This window comes from Microtus pennsylvanicus, chromosome 5 (assembly GCF_037038515.1).
Source record: "Microtus pennsylvanicus isolate mMicPen1 chromosome 5, mMicPen1.hap1, whole genome shotgun sequence".
Lineage (NCBI taxonomy): Eukaryota > Metazoa > Chordata > Mammalia > Rodentia > Cricetidae > Microtus > Microtus pennsylvanicus.
Window position 1 is genome coordinate 9,522,903 of NC_134583.1, and position 18,377 is coordinate 9,541,279.

Consider the following 18,377-nt stretch of genomic DNA (forward strand, 5'->3'; position numbering starts at 1 on the left):
GTGTGAGTGCTGGGAACTGAACCTGGGTTCTTGAGCCATCTCTCCAGCCCTCTCCTCTGTGAATTTTTAAAGAGAGGTTATTTTGTTTTGTTTTGGAAATAGCCTAGACTGGCTTTAACCTCATGATCCACCTGCCTTTGCCCTCTCAGTCTTGGCATTACAGGTGTGTGCCAGTGTACGCAGCCACATGTGTGTTTTGGCGTGGGTTTTCTACTGTGAAAACACACAAGCGTGTGCACACACACCCGCAGTAACATGGAACACATCCTCTGAGCCATCTTTCAATCCAGTTCCTGAGTTAATCCCTGCACACCAGTCACTGCAGTCTGTTTCCAGAACTTCCCTCTTGGATTGCATGTCCTTCGTGTGTCTCTTTGAGGCCAATCTCAGTGAGGTCGGTGTGTTTCATCCAGACCACCCCAGTTAGTGGTGCACCCTCCTGAAGTTGCTCTTTGTATCTGTCTTCCACAGTCTCCCCTGCCTCTCTTGGTCTGGGGTCCAGGGGAGTTCTGGAGTATGTCCCTAGACCCTCTGTGTCTATCTGGAAATTTTGCTAATGGAAATCTTACCAGGAATCATAGAATCCAGTTTATTTAATTTTATTTTATGTGCATTGGTGTGAGGTGTCAGATCCCCTGCAACTGGATCTTCAGACAGTTGTAAGCTGCCATGTGGGTGCTGGGAATTGAACCTGGGTCCTGTGGAAGAGCAGTCAGTGCTCTTAACCACTGAGCCATCTCTCCAGCCCCCTAGGCCTACCTTTTCCTGTGAGGGTCCTGAGGCTCAGCGAGCTGATGGATCTATACCAGAGCTGTACATAAACCCGTTCTCCTGATCCCCTGGCCCTCTGCTCATCATTTCCACCTGAAAACATCCACATTGTCCACCCATCTCCCCTTTCATGCCCGGCTCTCAGGCTTGATTTGATTTGATTCCTGAACTGTGCTTCTAGAAGGCAGAGCTCAGAGCCTTCCCGTTAACGCTCCCCCCTTCTCACCTCTGGAGTGTTTATGCAGCCTCTCTGCCACAGTTAGGGGAAGAGTCAAGTTCTCTTTTGGTGCCTGAAGGAGAAACCTGTCCATCCCAGGAATCTGGTTGCCGAGAAGGGGTTAGAATGCGACATAAATCATCAAGAGGCCTCTCAGAAGTATGCGGCAAGAGGCCGCAGTCCCTGAGGCCTCCCCCACCCCCTCATCGCTCTCGGCTAGTGCAAATCAGTGAACAAATTACACACCTGTCATCAAAGCATGAGGTCCCGAAATTGCCACAGCTGGAGAGTGATTCCTTTGTAATCCGGGCCTGAGGACCTAGTGGGGCGTGGGATTGCAGGAGTTGCTGGTCCAAGTGTATGACGTCCACGGCCTGGCTCTCCTTGGCAGGTAGATCTGAGGCCGGCAGTCATCCTTGCTATTGACAGAAGATCCCTTCTGGTTTATGAACCGAACTGCTCTGCCCGCATGCATTCTCTACTAATGGGACCCCAAAGCTTGCCTTGCCTGTGGTGACCAAGCTCTTCTGCAAATAACCAGTCTCCTCCTTGAGGGGACAGGAGACAGCCTGGTGTCTGGCTTAAGGGAAGGAGCCATATGGTGGCCGATAAAGAAACCTGTTATTCTTCTCTCTGTGTTGCAGGGGGACCAGACAGCCTTGCACCGGGCCGCTGTGGTGGGAAACGTTGAGATCATCACAACGCTTATCCGGGAGGGATGTGCCCTGGACAGACAGGACAAGGTGAGGAGGGTGGTAAGGGCTGCAGGACCCTGGGGAGCTAGGGAGCCAGCTTGATTCACTGCGGTGTGTACACGAGGTTGTCCTTCTCCCATCATGCGATGAGAGAGGTCAACCTAGGTTTCTCTGAAAGAGGGGTTCCAGAAGTCGTGTTTGTTTACACGCCCTTCCCTCTGCAACTTAGTCCAGGTCAGTGTAGAAGTCAGAACCTATAAAGGTCTACGGAAGGTGGGGGAAAGGCCCCCTCAGAAGCTCTGTTTCTTAGATGCACAAGCAAGTTAAATGTTTTAGCTCTGAAGAGAGTGAACCGAAGAATTTATTTCTTCCAAGAATCCCAGCACGTATGCCAGTGTTTTTAAATTGTCAAATCTTAAAATGTGGGATTTTTGTATTTAAGTGCAGTACAGACTCCGCGTCCTCCCCCTTACACACACACACACAGCCACACAGCTTTTCTTTTTTTTTTTTTGAGGTTTCAATATTTTATTCAAGTTTTATTTTAAGTGATGTTAATTACAGCATTTGAAGGGGAGGAGCTAATTCCACACAAAATGGAAGACTCTCTAATGTACCCATTAAACTGCTAAAAAAAGAGTGGTGTGGCTTTAACAGGTCACTTTAGATCCCTAATGTTGTCATGGTGACCACAATCACCTGCCCAGCTTAAAGCTGTCTCATACTCTAGTGCAATGGTGAGAGAGAGAGAGAGAGAGAGAGAGAGAGAGAGAGAGAGAGAGAGAGAGAGAAGAAAAAAGAGAGAAAAGAAAAAAGCCATGCCACAACACAAGGAAGAATGAAGTCCTAAATGACGGCTCCATCGGCCCACTCTCTCCACCCTAAAATGGCACAAAGGAATAGCTAACCAGAAGAGTGCTTTTCTTTAAAGTGCCATGCATGCGCAGACAGTAAAGGCAGCACCAGGTTCCTCCGCACATCCAGGGGCTCCGGGTCAGAGCCCTTCCCGGTCTCCCTGTCACTTGCTGCTGCTGCTGCTCCTATAATGGTCCCAGCTGGGCCTTGTGGCCCCTGCCCTGCCCAGCCTTGTCTCTGGAACCCTGGCTCTCCTCTCGTCGGTGCCAGGTGCATTAGGTTTAGCTCTTTGGGGCCCATCTCTAGATGGACGTAACTGGAGAATGTTGTCCTGCCCGAGCAGGCCCACGTGTGAGTTCCTACCTGCCCGTCTTTCAGCCCCTCTATCAGAAGCAAATGGGAGCCAACTTATTAGTTTGTATTTAAAAGCCATGTATCTAGAAATCTTGCTTAGCTTTTTACAATCACTGTTTCTTCGATTTTTTGGTCATTTAGAATCCTGGGGGTTTTATGCTAACTAGAGACCACTGAATTTTGTTTGTTTGTTTGTTTTTTCTGAGACAGGGTGTCTCTGCGTAGTGCTGGCTGTCCTGGAACTCACTCTGTTGACCAGGCTGACCTTGAACTCACAGAGATCCATCTGCCTCTGCTTCCCAAGTGCTGGGATTAAAAGTATGTGCCCAGCGAAACCATTAAATTTTGATAAAGAGATAGGTATGGTGTTACATGCCCTTTTTTTTTTAATTTTTAGTTTTTGGAGATAGGGTTTCTCTGTGTAACCTTGACTGTCCTGGAACTTGCTCTGTAAAACAGACTGGTCTTGAACTCACAGAGATCAGCCTGCCTCTGCCTCCGGAGTGCTGGGATTAAAGGCATATGCCCCAGCCACCCAGTTACTTTATTTTATTTTGGTTTTTAGCACTCAGATCTTTTTATGCGCTCCATGGTTCTGATGGGTCCTATTGAGGAAGACCCTGTAGCCATCGTAATACATTGTTTTAGCAAGAAGAGCCAGACCATGGGTAATGTGCTATCTTCCAATGTGTTTACTCAGGATGGAAACACAGCCCTCCATGAAGCCGCCTGGCATGGGTTCAGCCAGTCAGCCAAGCTGCTTGTTAAAGCGGGAGCCAACGTGCTTGCCAGGAACAAGGTGAGGCCCAGCAGCTGACCTCCTCCTTCACAGGTGAGGAGGATTGTGGGAGTCTTTGTCCCGGGTTGTCTCCTGCCCGTGAGAAGCGCCAGGCAGAGCTCACTGGGGCATGGAGAACCCCACAGGGCAGGTTCATCTAGGAGGCTCACTCCAGGAGGGCTGTGCTCCAGGCAGGGTAAGCATGCCACAGTGCTGCTGAAACCCCCGCTGGTGTGAGAAACACACCCCCCCTCCCCGGGCCACTGCCGGGAACCTGTCCTCATCATTTGACCCTGTTACAAAGAATAGCAACAGAGAGTTGGCATGAAAAATGTCAGCAGAGAACCAAAATGCTGGCAGTCAGTAGAGGCAGGTATGGTAAGTGGGCTGGGGAAATGGAACTGGAGCAGCTGCTTTGGGGAGGCAAGCTGTACTACAAAAGTGGTTCTGTAGGATAGCGTGTCAGCTCAGGGGTAGAACACTTAGCTCTGGTTCACAAGGTCCCCGGGTCAATCCCTGGCATCACCTAATAGGAAAAGAAGTTCTTACCTATTTGTAGGGTGGCTACCATCCCAGGTTTGGTTGGTAAAGCAGCAAAGTGTGATATTTGTCCTTAAGTATACCTGTGATAGCAATAAGTAAAGCGGTAGAAGATGCAGGAGAGGAACCTAATATTATTCACTCAGAGCAAACACAATATAATTTAAGTCTCAGTTTCAATGACAACGTTAGGAGCCATGAAGGAGCACGACAGAGGAGTACATGATCACACATACATGCTTCCGTGCTAATGTCAGTAAAACCGAGCCTGGAAAGATAGCACCAACGTATTAACAGTGGCTGTCTACTTGAATTTAGACTTACTCATTTTTAGTGTCGTTTTTGCTTTGGTCCCTTTCTCAAGCTTTCTAAACTGAACTGGTTATCTCATCAACCACTAGGAGAAAAGACATGTGTTATGTTAAAAGCAAAAGAAGTACTGTCTGTACTCTGAGAATATCCACAGTAGTGTTTGAGAAGGGGTTGCCTTTTCTTTCCTTGGACGGCCAGGATGGATCTGAGGCCAGTACATAAGGAGCCTGGGGAATTTCCCACAATGCACTTGCTTGGCTGATGGCCTCACATAGAGAAGTGGAGTACTGAGTCTGTGCCTGTGGAGGAACAGCCTGAGAACCATGCTCAGCATCAGACAGATATGCACGTGCGCTCACAACAGACACACACGAGTATGGCACAGTAGAACCAGAAACCAAGATCCTGAACAGACACCATCACACAAGGTCTTCAATAACAAGTTAGGCACAAGATCGAATACTAACCAGACAATCAGAAATAGGCTCCATCAACATCTGACTTCTCTGGGCCTCGCCTGCTATGGTGCCTTAAATGAGAACTGGAGAAACTCTACTGAGCTAAGCAGGGGAGGTAGGAATATGGGGTCCCAGAGAACCTGCTACAGCTGCTTTGAAATCCCTTGGCCCTCACTCCTCTTTCCAGCCCTTTCTGGCGTATGGTGAAGCAGGATGCTCTAGCGCTCGTACAGGCAGAGGCGGATTCATTGCTCCACCTCCCCCATTGTCTTGTGTGTCTCCTCTCTGATCTCTTCTCTGTCTCGCACCTTCCTTTCTCTTTCCCTGCTCATCATGATTGTCCCTGGACTGTTCCAGAAGCCTCATGGTGGAGTAACCAGCTTGAGTTTGCTGCCTTTCCACCCTGCTGTTCTGCTGGCCAGAACCCTCTCGGTGGCCAGTCTGCTCTGCTCTGGTGTCTCCCTGGCACATGCCCCCTACACTTCACCGTGTCTCAAGAGGCGTCCTGGTGCCTCCATTTTAGGTGCAGCTCTTCCTTGCCTCTGCCTACAGCCATCTAACCTGGGCCTTCCCTGACCTCACTAGGCTGTTCTGCAGCTCTGCTTGGGCAGCTTTGTGGTCACATTGCTTATGCTTCCTTCATGGACTGACGCCTGTGGGATCCTGCAGGCTGCATAACCAGCAACACTTCCCTCATGTCCTCTCAGGTGGGGCTGTTCCATTCTTTAAGATAGTGCATAGTTGCTTGGCTTTTTATACCAACTGAGAAGTGGGTTGTCTTGGTTTGTAAAGAGGTTAACTTTGAGCTGGGAGCTCGTAGAGTCTTTGATTTAGACACATGTGTTGTTTGTGACATCTTATGGTCCCTAAAGCACCCCAGGTCTGTCTGCTGCAGCATGTTGTCTCCTTTTCAGGTAGGGCTCCCGGAGGACTATGGAAAGCCACAGTTCTTTCTTAGAATAAAGTGGAGAAAGCTGCAGAAATACCCATAGGGTCATTCATGTCATCCCAACGAGAGATGTTTCCATTCTGCAGACAGCTTCTGAGGGGTCATCTTGAAAGTGCTTCTTATTTAGCAAAAACAGCATCATGTTGGAGAGTCAGGACCCGTCATTTTGGGTGCTGATCATGCATCTACTGGAGGCCACATTTTTAATGGCAGGCTTGGAGGTGGGGTTGACATAAAGTCTACTTTTTAGGAATGAATCGTGTCCCATGCATTCAGACAAGCGTATGTGGTTGTGAAATTGCCAGCACCAACACAGAATGTTCTGTCACTTCCAGAAACTTCTTTTGTACCCTTCAGTGGCAGCCCGTTAGTTGACCCCTCCAAGCCTCTAACAACCTCTACTCTGTGTCGCCTTTTCAAAAATAAGCCGTGTTTCCATAAATGGTTGAGATCCCAACATGTTGTTAACACATGTTAGTCCTTTCTATTGCTGAGTGGGACTGTACTATGTGGATGTATGTTGTCCATCCATACCTATACAGTGCTTGCTCTCTTGATTCATTTTATTTTATGTGTATGAGTGTTTGCCTGCATGTATGTACACATGCATGCCTGGTACCTGCAGAAGCCAGAAGAGGGCATCAAATCCTCTGGAATTGACTAGAGTTACCGATGGTTGTGAGCTGTCTGTGGGTGCTGGGAATTGAACCTGGGTCCTCTGGAAAGGCAGCAAGTGCTCTTAGTTTCTGAGCCATCTCTCCAAGACAATGTTTACTTTTCTTGAGCCAAGCAATTTCCCACAGAACTGATATTTCCCGGTCGCAAAGGACCCTTTAGTATGCTGGATTTCTAGGGCCATTGGGTTTCTTTTATTTCACTCATTTTTTCAGCACGTATTGACCACCACCGTAAAGTCAGCAGCTCAGAGATCAAGTCTTTAGCCACAGGTAGATGCCTTGCTGTGGAGAGCTAAGTCCATGGTTCTCAGCCTGGAAATTAAAACCTCAATAAACAACTAAATAAAAAATAAAGGTCACCTCTAAGCCAGGCTTGATTATCAGAGAGATTCTCAGAATGTGAGACGTTGACTGCTAGGTCGGGCTCCACCCTCAGGCTGAGGAAATTCGAGTCCAGAACAGAACCGGGCCACAGTCCTGCACCCAGGAGCTTCCGGCGTGCGGCAAGGGTAACAGGGAGGGTTGAGGCAGCCGACCTCACCAGGCTGCTGGCTCGCCATCCTCCGCATCCCAAGGGATAATGCCTGGCACGGCTAATTAAGGCATGGCTAATTAAGCCACGGTTATGAAGAGTAAGTGATGATAAGGTTTTATTTGTTTGTTCATTATCTACTTCCAATGTTGCAGTGTTCTTTTTCAAAAAGAATGTAACACCTGGAGGGGAGGGGAGGGGAGGGGAGGGGAGGGGAGGGGAAGGGAGGGGAGGGGAGGGGAGGGGAGGGGAGGAAGGCACGAGGCTCTGGGCTGGGGCCACCGCACCTCTTCAGGTCACCAGGACAAAGCCTCGAGCCAGCATTTGGTCAACGTGTGCTCAGACTACCTCACCTGCTTTTCCCATTAAGTAATGAGAAAACGCTTTTCTTGGGGTTTTCTGCAGCTGTTAGGACCTATTCCCCTAGAATCAAAGAGTTCTGTTCACACTATGCCATTTGCAAAATTATTGTGGACATTTTTCTGAGGTGGTATAGGAAGCTGCAGTATCGCCTCTTAGACCAAAATTCTTTCTTTCTTTTATTTTTTTTTTTTTTTTGGATTTTTCGAGACAGGGTTTCTCCGTAGCTTTTGGTTCCTGTCCTGCTGGAACTAGCTCTTGTAGACCAGGCTGGCCTCGAACTCACAGAGATCCGCCTGTCTCTGCCTCCCGAGTGCTGGGATTAAAGGCGTGCGCCATCACCGCTCGGCTCAAGTGTTTATCTTTAAAAAACACTGAAGAACAGACATCTCAATACAGGCCTACAAGACAAAGTTAGCCACCATCCCACCCCACTTCCTGGAAGTGTCCGAGCCCGGCCTCTGCCCATGCTGCCCAGGGCCTGAGGAAGGGGACTCCAGCTCCATTTCTGGTCAAGAAGTCAACATAAGCATGTGACGTGCTTTTCTGAATGACTCTAACCCGTGAGGGGCAGAGACAGGACTCAGAGCCAAAGTTTAGGGACAGAGCTGACTCTACAGCCTGTTTGGACTCTACCTTCATGGTTCTTACATCTGAAACACCAGCTGAGGTCTGTCACGATGCAGAACTGTGACAATGGCTGGCTTCTCCTGAAGGAAGAATCTCTGTGTGCACGGCAGGTCTGTGCTGCTAATGCGTTCCCCCTTCTCTCCTTCTCTCTCGAAGGCAGGGAGCCCGGTATGCTGCTAACTTGACCCCTTCTTTCTCCTCTCTCCCAGGCAGGGAACACTGCTCTGCACCTGGCCTGCCAGAACAGCCGCTCCCAGAGCACACGCGTCCTCCTGCTGGGCGGCTCCCGGGCTGACCTCAAAAATAACGTGAGTGAATGCACCAGCTTCTGTGTTGTTTTGCCTTGGAAAGGAATCCCCAAAGCAGAGTCGGTGTTGATATCTAGAAACTAAGGCGCCAGAGTGTTTGGGGCCTAATCTCCAAATTAATTTTTTGCTGATTTTCTCTGGGGTCATTTAAGGGGAAATTGCTTTCTCCATTTGTGCCTTGAGTTTACTTTCTCGCCACATGTCTGTCAGACTCTGATAGCTGGTCCATCAGTGATTTTCAACCTGTGGGTCATGACCCCCTTAGCAAACCTCTCCCTCCAAATATATTTATACTACACTTCATAACAGTAGCAAAATTACAGTTATGAAATAGCAACGAAATAATTTAATGGCTGGCTAGGGTCACCATAACATGAGGAACTGTATTAAAGGGTCAAAGCACTGAGAAGGTTGAGGACCACTGATTTATGTGTTTTAAGAACGTCTACCCACGTAGAGCACTGTAGAGCTACTGTCTGAGACGGTACCGGGCAGGGCTGTCCTGGGGCCCTCTTCTGGGGCAGCTGTTGACCACTGCAGTGTTCTTCCCACGAGCAGGCAGGGCAGTGGCTGTAGAAGGATGTGTCACTCAAAGGGCTTGAGAGCATCCTACTTCCTGTGTTTTCTGAGGACAGTCTGTGGCATAAGCTTTTCTCAGAAATACTAATATCTCCCTGCTTGGGGCAGACTTATGTAATATAGTTCTAGAATTCCCTATGCTAAGTGGCTGCGATCTAGACAGACAGGAAACCCCAGCAGGAGCCCGTCAAGCGTCGTGACGGTCTGTCTCTGTGTTGTCACAGGCAGTGGAGTCTGGCTTTGCCCACTAAGAAGGATTCTGAGAGTCTTCTGATTCCGCAGCTCCCTAGGCTGCATTGCTCCAGAGAGGATGTTAGCATCCTTCCTGCTGGGTCTCATTCCAAAGCAACATCGTTGTCTTAACTTGATTTATTCCAGACACTGTGTTGTAGGGGAGGCCAGGGTCCGTGGAGCCTGTCACCCACATTAGCTTCTCCAAAGTGCTCATGGGGAGCAGGTGTCTAGTTTTATATACACAAAAGCAAAGCCACGCAAAGGTTCTTGGGGTTGGAGCAGCTATGTTAAAGGGGCGGCTTGTCGTTCAGACTAACGCTTCGTACAGCGTGGGCAGTTGTCTGACAGCTCTTAAGTGCTGACCTTTCTTGTTAGGTTTCTGTGCTGAGACTTTGGTTTCCACCCACAGGCAGGAGACACCTGTTTGCACGTGGCCGCGCGGTACAATCACTTGTCCATCGTTAAACTCCTTCTCAGTGCTTTCTGCTCTGTTCATGAGAAGAACCAGGTCAGTGCACGTACCCTCTTCACAGTGACCTGTGAATGATCTTGGGAGAGCTTGCCACGCTTTTGCTTATACTGTGATTTCATCGAGAACTCCTATAAAAACGGAGCGTGCTATAGGAAAGGAGCAAGGGATATAGGTGTCTCGTGAATTCTGCTGTTTCATTTCCTGCACTGTTACTTCTGGGTGAACTGCTGGGTCTCTTGCTTCGTTTGCCTTAGTGAGGGACTGGGTACATAAACCTGGGATTAAAATTGGATTGTGGGGCAGATTAAACATGCCCTACAACAGTGACTTCAACCTGCCTATGAGAGCCGTCAGGGACATGAAGATGCCACCCAAAGAGCCAAAATCTCTGTGGTTTAAGTGGAATACTTTTGTAAATCTCCCTCCTGAAGGTGTGCCAGGTTGAGAATCATTAACTCATCAAAAGCCTCTCCCCAATAGCTTTCAGGTCAGAGGCTACCCACCTTTCCGTCCCCACCCACCAGTGTTAGCAGCGTGTGACAGCAGGGAACAAACCTCCCATCTCAAGCCAACCCTCACAAATCCCCACACCAGACCCATGCTGTACCCAAGTGAAATCAAGTCTAGGAGTATGATTCGAGCATCGATACTTCTTCAGGCGGGGAGTCTCTTCCCCAACAGGACTAGTGATGGGGGTGAAATCTACCCAAAGATGGCTGAATTTCACGCTGCTGTGGCAGGGAGGGATGAGTCTCACGTCTGTGTTTGTCTGTCACTCCCTATGGAAATGACAGCCCGCCTTTGGGAGCTGGCTTCGTTTCAGGACCGATCATCCAGGAACACTTCGTATAGAGAGAATATGAAAACTTATAGGCTGGAAGGGAAAGTGGAGAAAGCAGTCAGCCTTAACCAAACCAGGCCTTTGTGTCCCCACCTAAGCCTGCAGATGAACTGTCTCGGCTCCCTGGTCCAGGCTGAAGGCCAGGCACAAGTCTTCTCTCAGCTTCTCCTCAGGCCCAACTCAGAAGCCAGGCACTAACTCCCTTGGCTAATACACGGGGTCCAGAGCTCTGGGTGAGATGGTCTCAGCACCTCAGCCTGCCTCCTAGGGGCTTGGAAGTCCTCCGTTCTCAGCAACCCAACTGGTCCTCTTCACCCCTACATACGTGACCCTGGTCTGTAGCTTCTGGACTGCATGTTATGAATGAACGTGTTAACTGTTCAGCTTTGTCCCCTCAAGGCTTTCGCTGTGAGCTTCACGTTTGCAGGACAAATTCTGCTTGGCTTTGGAGAGTGTCCTAGGCAGAGATGCACAGCTAGCCTGAGACCAATAGGCGTATTTAGCAAACTCTCTTCTGGTTGCTTGCAGGCTGGAGACACAGCCCTCCATGTGGCTGCTGCCCTAAATCACAAGAAGGTGGTTAAAATCCTGCTGGAAGCTGGCGCGGACACGACCATTGTGAACAATGTAAGTTGAACAGCAGCTGTGAGTTTCACAGACTCACAGCCCTGCGCCTGCCCCCCCCCCACCAGGATTCAGTGAGCTTCACCCTCTTGGGTCCTCATCTGGATTGGGCCAGCTCTGAGCAGCCCCAGGAGTTAACTCTTAGACCCTGGGCTGGTGTGAGCACAGCCTGGCGAGAAGAGAGTTCTGAAGGGTTCTCAACAAGCCGGCATGCCGGCCTCAAGATGGCCTCCTGGCCAGCTGTAAACCCATCTCGGGATTCTGCTTCTTTCTCTCGAGGGCTCTGCCTTCCCTCCCTCCCCCCTCCCCTCTTCATCCCTTCTGTCCGATCTTCCTTCCTTCCTTTTCTCAGTATGCTTGATCGTTTCTTTAAGTCCCATAGCCGGTACCCTTCTTCTTCCAAAAGGTCTGGGGCACTGAAGCTGACTTTCTTTATCTCTGTGTCTAGTTCACCCCGCCCCCACCCCACCCCCTTCCTCCATTATATCTCTGAGCCTGCCTGGTGAAAGAGTTACCTTGTCCCTGGTGACCAGGACACACACACTCTCCTTCCCTTTGGAATCCCACTGACATCCTTTCCTGACTTTTAATCTTACAGACTACATCATGTCTGTAGCTCGGTGCTGAGACTGCTCCTATGGGAGACTTCGTGCCTAGAGGTGGATTTCCTGATGCTTTGTGTTGCTCGACAGAAATGCCCACCTCGGTCTTCCTCGTGTTTACGTCCCTCTTTGTCCCACCATCTGAGGCTAAGAGGTTTTAATGAGCCTTGCCCATGAGCTCCGCTGAGGCTCAGGAGGAGTGGCCTTCTGCCTGAGTGTGATAGAGAGTGGAACTGCCCACTCCTGGGGTCCCTTTGTCACCTGCCTTCCCTGTGTCTTTCCTCAGGCAGGCCAGACCCCGCTGGAGACTGCCCGCCACCACAATAATCCTGAAGTTGCTCTGTTGCTCACCAAGGCTCCCCAGGTAGGACTTAAAGCATCTTACTGACCCTGTGGGGCTACACAGTTGCCAGGATTCCTCTGGCTGTGCTCTGTTGAAGCCAGGTGAAAATAAATAAGAGTTGCTGGCTAAGAAGGGAGGCGGTGCAGAGTATAGACGTCTGTGTGGCACCAAGTCCAGCTCTTTATCCAGCGTGCCATTCTCTCGCTGAGGTGTGAGCTTGCTATCACGAACTTCTGGGGCCCTACCCTGTCCATTCTGCTTCATGCCAGAGCTAAGACAGGACGATGTTCTGTGGTGTTTGCCATTGCTCATTCTAGTGGAAGCAATCAATTCCTTAGTGTTGGGAAAGCAGGCTCTTCCAGAGCAAGGCTTGGGAGCACTGATTTGTCCATCGTATCAAGGCACAGAGACTTGGAAAGAATCTTCTGAGAACCATGCTGCCAGTATCCAAGCCCAGTGTGTCACATGGCCCTCTGAGAACCATGTTGCTAGTACAATGGCCCAGTGTGTCACATGACCTTCAGAGTACCATGCCACTAAGTACCTAGGCCCAGCGTGTCACATGACCCTCGTTTCACTTAGTTTTAAAGACGTGCTCATATGGCTGGCAGCAGTTTCTACATTGCTGACAATTCTTCTCTTGTAAGAGGGACCAGCCTTGTGCACAGGGAGCGGGTGCTGCTCAGTGGTATCTGATGTGGGCATCGGGTGTGAGAAGCTGCTAGAAGCTTACTGCCCACTGTAGGGAGCCTGTGAAGTCCTGAGTGAATGTGTGCTGCTGACATGAGAGTGGCCATGCCAAGGACCCCAATGCCTCAGACCCATGGGAGCCAGAGTCTTCCCCAGGTGATGTTGGGGGATGGGAAAACCAAAGAGCCCTCAAGGCTGAGAATGGAGGGCTCCAAAGCCTTCTGGTCTATAAGTGAATGTTGAAAGAGTGTGCAAAACCTCTGCACCATAACTTTTCCCCCATAGATGCTTACAATCCGAAGACTGCTCCCATAGAGACTGCTCACACTCAGATTAGCTAAACCTTCCTGTTCAGTTGTATACCATAAACCCAGCCCCCTTGTATATAATGATCCCATACCCCTGTTCATCTGTATGTAATAAACATGCTGGACTTCTAAGGTGCAGCAGCCACCACATCAGAGGGAGCACAGCCAAACTGATCTGAGCTTTGCTGTGTCTGTGTGTCCACGTGGTGTGGGAGGGCCTTCTGTCTGTGTGTTGCTTTTATTGGTTAATGAATAAAGAAGCTGCTTTTGAATATATATATATATATATATATATATATATATATGTATGTATATGTATATATATGTATAGCCAGGCTGGAAAGGATATATAGCCGGGCGATGGTGGCGCACGCCTTTAATCCCAGCACTTGGGAGGCAGAGGCAGGTGGATCTCTGTGAGTTTGAGACCAGCCTGGTCTACAGAGCTAGTCCTAGGACAGGCTCCAAAGACACAGAGAAACCCTGTCTCGAAAAAAAAAAAAAGGATATATATAGAGAGAGTAGGCAGAGTCAGAAGCCAGAGACAGATGCACCGAAACTTTGCCAGTAGGCCACGACCTCGTGGTGATGCACAGACTAGTAGAGACGGGTCAGTTTAGGATGTAAGGGCTAGCTAAAAATTTGCTTAAGCTATTGGCCAAACAGTATTGCAAATAGAATAATTTCTGAGTGATTATTTCATGGCCTGGGCAGCTGGGGACGAACAAGCGGCCTCTGCCTACATCCACGTGTGTTCTTCATTCCCTTGTCCCTAGTCAGGGTCCCAGGACCCCGTTTCATGCAGGGATGTGGTACCTCACCTCACTCCAGCTTTGTGAAACAGAAAAATGCTGGTTTGTCACAGTCAGGAAGTAGAGAGTGTCATAGAAGTGTCCAGAAGCAGCAGTTCCGTCTGCTGTTTCAGCATTCAGCAGTTTGATCCCCACACAGCCCTGTTTATCCCCAGTCATTCACACAGGCCAGTAGGGCTTGTGGGTTGGAGAATTCACCAGGCACATAGAGTGCCGTGTGTTCAGTCCACCTGTTGATTGTCTGCCAGAGCTGGAGGATCTTCACCTTCGCTAGTCCCCTGAACTGGTCTCCGTTGCATTCCTGTCTGAGAGATGGTTTGGGAGTGAGAGCACTGGCTGCTCTTGTCGAGGACCCAGGCTCAATTCCCAGCTCCCGTGTTACAACCATCTGCAACTCCAGTTCCAAGGGTCCAGTGCCCTCTTCTGGCTTCTGTGGGAACTGCATGCATGTGATGCTCATCTGTAATAAAATACATTCTTTGCATATTGTAGTTTCACACACAACCTGCTTCATCTGTCAAGAAAAATCTGTTTGTTGAGCCCTTAGTTAAGTATGGCTTTTGGTGGCCGCAGCAGCACTAAGAAGAGGCCGTTTCCCAAGGCCTCTGGACCAGTGTTCACAGAGTCCTGTGATCTGGAGAACACTGCCGATGTTCTGTTTGGTCCCCGCTACTCTGAGACAGGCTGCATGCAGGCCGTACAGTCCTCTGCAGCTATTGGCATGGTCAGTGTTGGGAAGTTTGCTTGCTGCTGCTGCTGCTGCTCGGGTCAGGTGACCTTGTGTCTCTTGTCTGTGATGTCCCTGTTTGCAAATGTGAAGAATTTCAGGCTTGGGGTCAGCTGGGCCTTGATGTAAGATTCCACACCAGGGAGCAATCACCACTCTGTGAGACTCGCCGACGAGTCTGAACTCTCTGGGGCAATGGCTCTGAGACTTTTAGTATCCATTTATTTATTTGTTTTTCAAAACAGGGTTTCTCTGTGTAGCTTTGGAGCCTGTCCTGGAACTCACTCTGAAGACCAGGCTGGCCTCAAACTCACAGAGATCCCCCTGCCTCTGCCCCCTAGGTGCTGGAATTAAAGGAGTGTGCCCACCACCACCTGGCAACTTTTATGTTCTTAAATACTGTGTGCCAGAGGCTGAAGGATCTTGGTGCCTCAGATCTGGGCTTGCTGGCTAAACACACTCTGCCAGCTAAACATCTTAGTGGCTAAGGACAGGCAGTGACAGCAAGTCCAGCCATCTCCTGTTCCCAGCTGATCCCAGCAGCTCCCCGTGTGATGAGAAGGAGCCCCTAGTAGCCAAAATCATGTGCTAAAACTCCTTGTCTGGTTGATGCTGGGACCCCAACATCTATTGTCCTGTGCCTTTGTTGGCTCCTTCTGCTTTATTGCCTTGTTTTAGGGGCAGGTACCAGTACTCCCTGGAGCCTCCAGATATACCTCAGTGATGCCAGAATTAAACTGACGGAGTTTTTTCATACACCTTGATCAAGGAAACCAGAGGGTGGAAAATGACAGTGCCTGGAGCAGGGCTGTCACATGACCTGCCATTGCTTTCCTAGTTGTATGTAAGTGACATTCTCTGTTAGGCCAAGCACACCTATCTGGCCACACCAGCCCAGCACATAAATGCTTTTGTTATCATCATAGAAGCCTCTTGTGATCAGACACAATATACTTCCCATTTCTGGGTCCAGAGTTTTCCGTCACCACTAGTGTTTCCCACCATGCTGTGGGTTCTGCTAGGTCCATGTGCCATGCCCAGGGCACTTGGACACGTGTTGGTACTGTGCCCCCTTTGCCACTACAACGGTGGTGTTTTCTCTTTTAGATCTTGCGCTTTAGTCGCGGGCGAAGCCTGAGGAAAAGGAGAGAGAGGCTCAAGGAAGAGAGGAGGGCCCAGTCTGTGCCCAGAGATGAGGTGGCACAGAGCAAGGTATGAGGGACCCTTCCACAGACCTCAGGTACCGCTGATGCCCTCCTTGGCCTGTCCTTTCCCCTGGGTTCAGGCTGCTGCCCCTTCCCCCTGTCCCTGTAGTTCCAGATCCTGTGTGTGTGTGTGTGTGTGTGTGTGTGTGTGTGTGTGTGTGTGTGTGAGAGAGAGAGAGAGAGAGAGAGAGAGAGAGCATCCTTGAAAGACCCCTACCTAGCAGCATTAAGTTAACAGCAGCAATAACGCTATTTTACAAGGCTTGAATTTTTGAGCAATATAATTAAAAGCTAGGACAGGGGAGTTTAACTTAGAGATAAGGGCTGTGGTCAGCTTAGGGGCAGGGACGCTGAGCAAGGCAAGATATCTCTGGTCAACCATCCGGACTGTCAGCAGGGGACTTGGGGTCCAAAGGAAGAATGACACCCTAAATAGGCCAAAATAGCATGTATATCTGATTTCTTGGAAACCACGAAATTGTACTCAGTTTGAACCCGAGCCTTATTTGAATTGCCCAATCAGAACCCTGTAACTATGCATCTCGCTTCTGTTCCCACGCTTCTGCTTCCCTACCCTATAAAAAACCCACTGTTCCAACCTGAAGGTGCGCAAGTCCTCCGAAAGACTTGTTGCCCGCAGGTACCTGTGTTGACTCAATAAACCTCTTGCTGTTGCAGCCGTATGAGTGGCCTCGCTGTTCCTTGGGAGGGTCTCCCCAGACTGAAAGGCAGCCCACCTTGGGGGTCTTTCATTTTGGTGCATTGGCCGGGAAGTGGAGACCCCTGCCCAGGGATCACCGACCCACCACATCGGGAGGTAAGCTGGCCAGCGATCGTTCTCTGTGAATATCTGTGCTTCTGTGTTTCTGTGTATGCGCATGCGACCGTATCTGTATCTGTATCTGTACTAGTTAGCTAGCTAGAATCAGTATCTGGCAGATTCGCGGAGAAGCTGACGAGCTTGTACTCCCGGCTGCAACTCTGGGAGACGTCCCAGAGTGTCTGGGGCCAAATTTGTGGCCCGTCCGTATTCTGTGAATCCTACCAAAATAGGACTGTTCGGGGCACCCCCACTGTCTGAAGGGTATGTGATTCTTCTGGGAGACGAGAGATCCGGACTCTCGCTGTCTCCATCTGAAATTTTGCTTTCGGCATCACGCCGAAAACGCGCCAGCGCATCTGTATTGTCTGTGTATTTTTGTGCTTAATATGTTCTTTGTTTTGTATATCTGTTTGTACTCGAGTCTAAATCTGGTACCATGGGGCAGTAAGTAACCATCTCTTTGACCCTAACTCTATGAAAATCCAAAAGGAACGCTGACAGCCTGCCCCTCCTTCACTTCCCTAGGCTGTGCTGCTGAACTGCCCTGCTTGCTGTTCCGAGGGGGGAGGGAGCAGGGCTGTTATCTCCTGCAGCACAGCCTGGAGCCAGGCCTAGGCGGGGCAACCAGCTCCAGCTCTGAGCAAACTTCTCAGCAGGATGCAGGGCGGGGCATGGCAGCAACCCTGGCCCGAGTCAGGGAAGGGGGCAGCTGTGGCCCCCACATCTGCAGGTGAGTCCCCTCCCCGGCCCAGCAGCAGCCGCCTTAGCTGTTACCAAGGGCGCCAATGCAGAGACGCTTGAACTAAGTTGAGGCTTCCAGGTGGCCCACCAAACCTGACCTGATGAGTTCCCTGGAGGGAATGCCTCCTGGGGCCTCTGGAATCCCATTCAGAGAAAAGCTGCTAGATTGCTGTGAGTACTGAGGTGGGGTGTGGGAAGCTTGTGCTATACAACTAGGAGCTCACTGTGGACAGAGCTGAGGCTGAAGCCAGGTCCTGGGAGGATCCCCAATGGGGTTCCCTGTGGAGAAGGCTTGTTTTCCTTGGAAAATAAGATGCTAGAGACTGAATGGCAGCCCCCATCTGCAAATGCCATGTAAAACCTTGTGCCAAAGATCTATGGCCCTTGCCCAGGGGAAATAACTGGTGCTAACGCCAGGGTCACAAAACTAAGGCCTCCTGTGGAGACACATGCCAGCCAGTTGGGTCCAAGCTGGTGCTAATTCCTCCCCACAGGACCCAATAAGCCTGGGAACCTGCAGTAGGCTATTTCTCTGGGATTGGATACCCTATTAAAAAGCAAAAGGTCCCCTAAAGAACCTGGACCTTTCCGTTTTGGCAGTGGGGCAAGAGATTGCAAGTAAATATCCCTGTGGCTGTTGGTAAATGATAAATGTGGATTTAGGAGTGGCAGGTAATGGAGTAAGCTGACATTAAAAGGGCCTACCAGCCCTGATAACATCTGTCTTCTGGGGATACTCTATACCAGTCATCATGTGCTGCATCCAGGTAAAAGCCTCTGGTTTAAAAATTGGAAAAATTAAATTAAGTCACTTTAAAATAATATGCTTATAAAAAACTACAGATTGTTGGTTTTTATATTTCTTACTATGCAATGTGTCCAGATGAAAATAAATTCAGGCCTGGCACATGGCCAGGGCCATATGAACAGCCCAGCTGAG

General features: G+C 49.8%; 1 protein-coding gene across 5 annotated transcripts in view; it reads left to right on the forward strand.

Annotated features, from left to right (window-relative positions):
• Ankrd6 (ankyrin repeat domain 6) overlaps nucleotides 1-18,377 on the forward strand; it is a 150,373-nt gene that overhangs the window by 114,646 nt on the left and 17,350 nt on the right. For all 5 annotated transcript variants that reach the window (XM_075971263.1, XM_075971264.1, XM_075971262.1 and 2 more), the window contains exons 4-10: nucleotides 1,633-1,731; nucleotides 3,593-3,691; nucleotides 8,338-8,436; nucleotides 9,659-9,757; nucleotides 11,091-11,189; nucleotides 12,075-12,152; nucleotides 15,776-15,880. In XM_075971263.1, coding sequence (XP_075827378.1) covers nucleotides 1,633-1,731; nucleotides 3,593-3,691; nucleotides 8,338-8,436; nucleotides 9,659-9,757; nucleotides 11,091-11,189; nucleotides 12,075-12,152; nucleotides 15,776-15,880 — 678 coding nt within the window. The remainder of the gene's footprint in view (nucleotides 1-1,632; nucleotides 1,732-3,592; nucleotides 3,692-8,337; nucleotides 8,437-9,658; nucleotides 9,758-11,090; nucleotides 11,190-12,074; nucleotides 12,153-15,775; nucleotides 15,881-18,377) is intronic.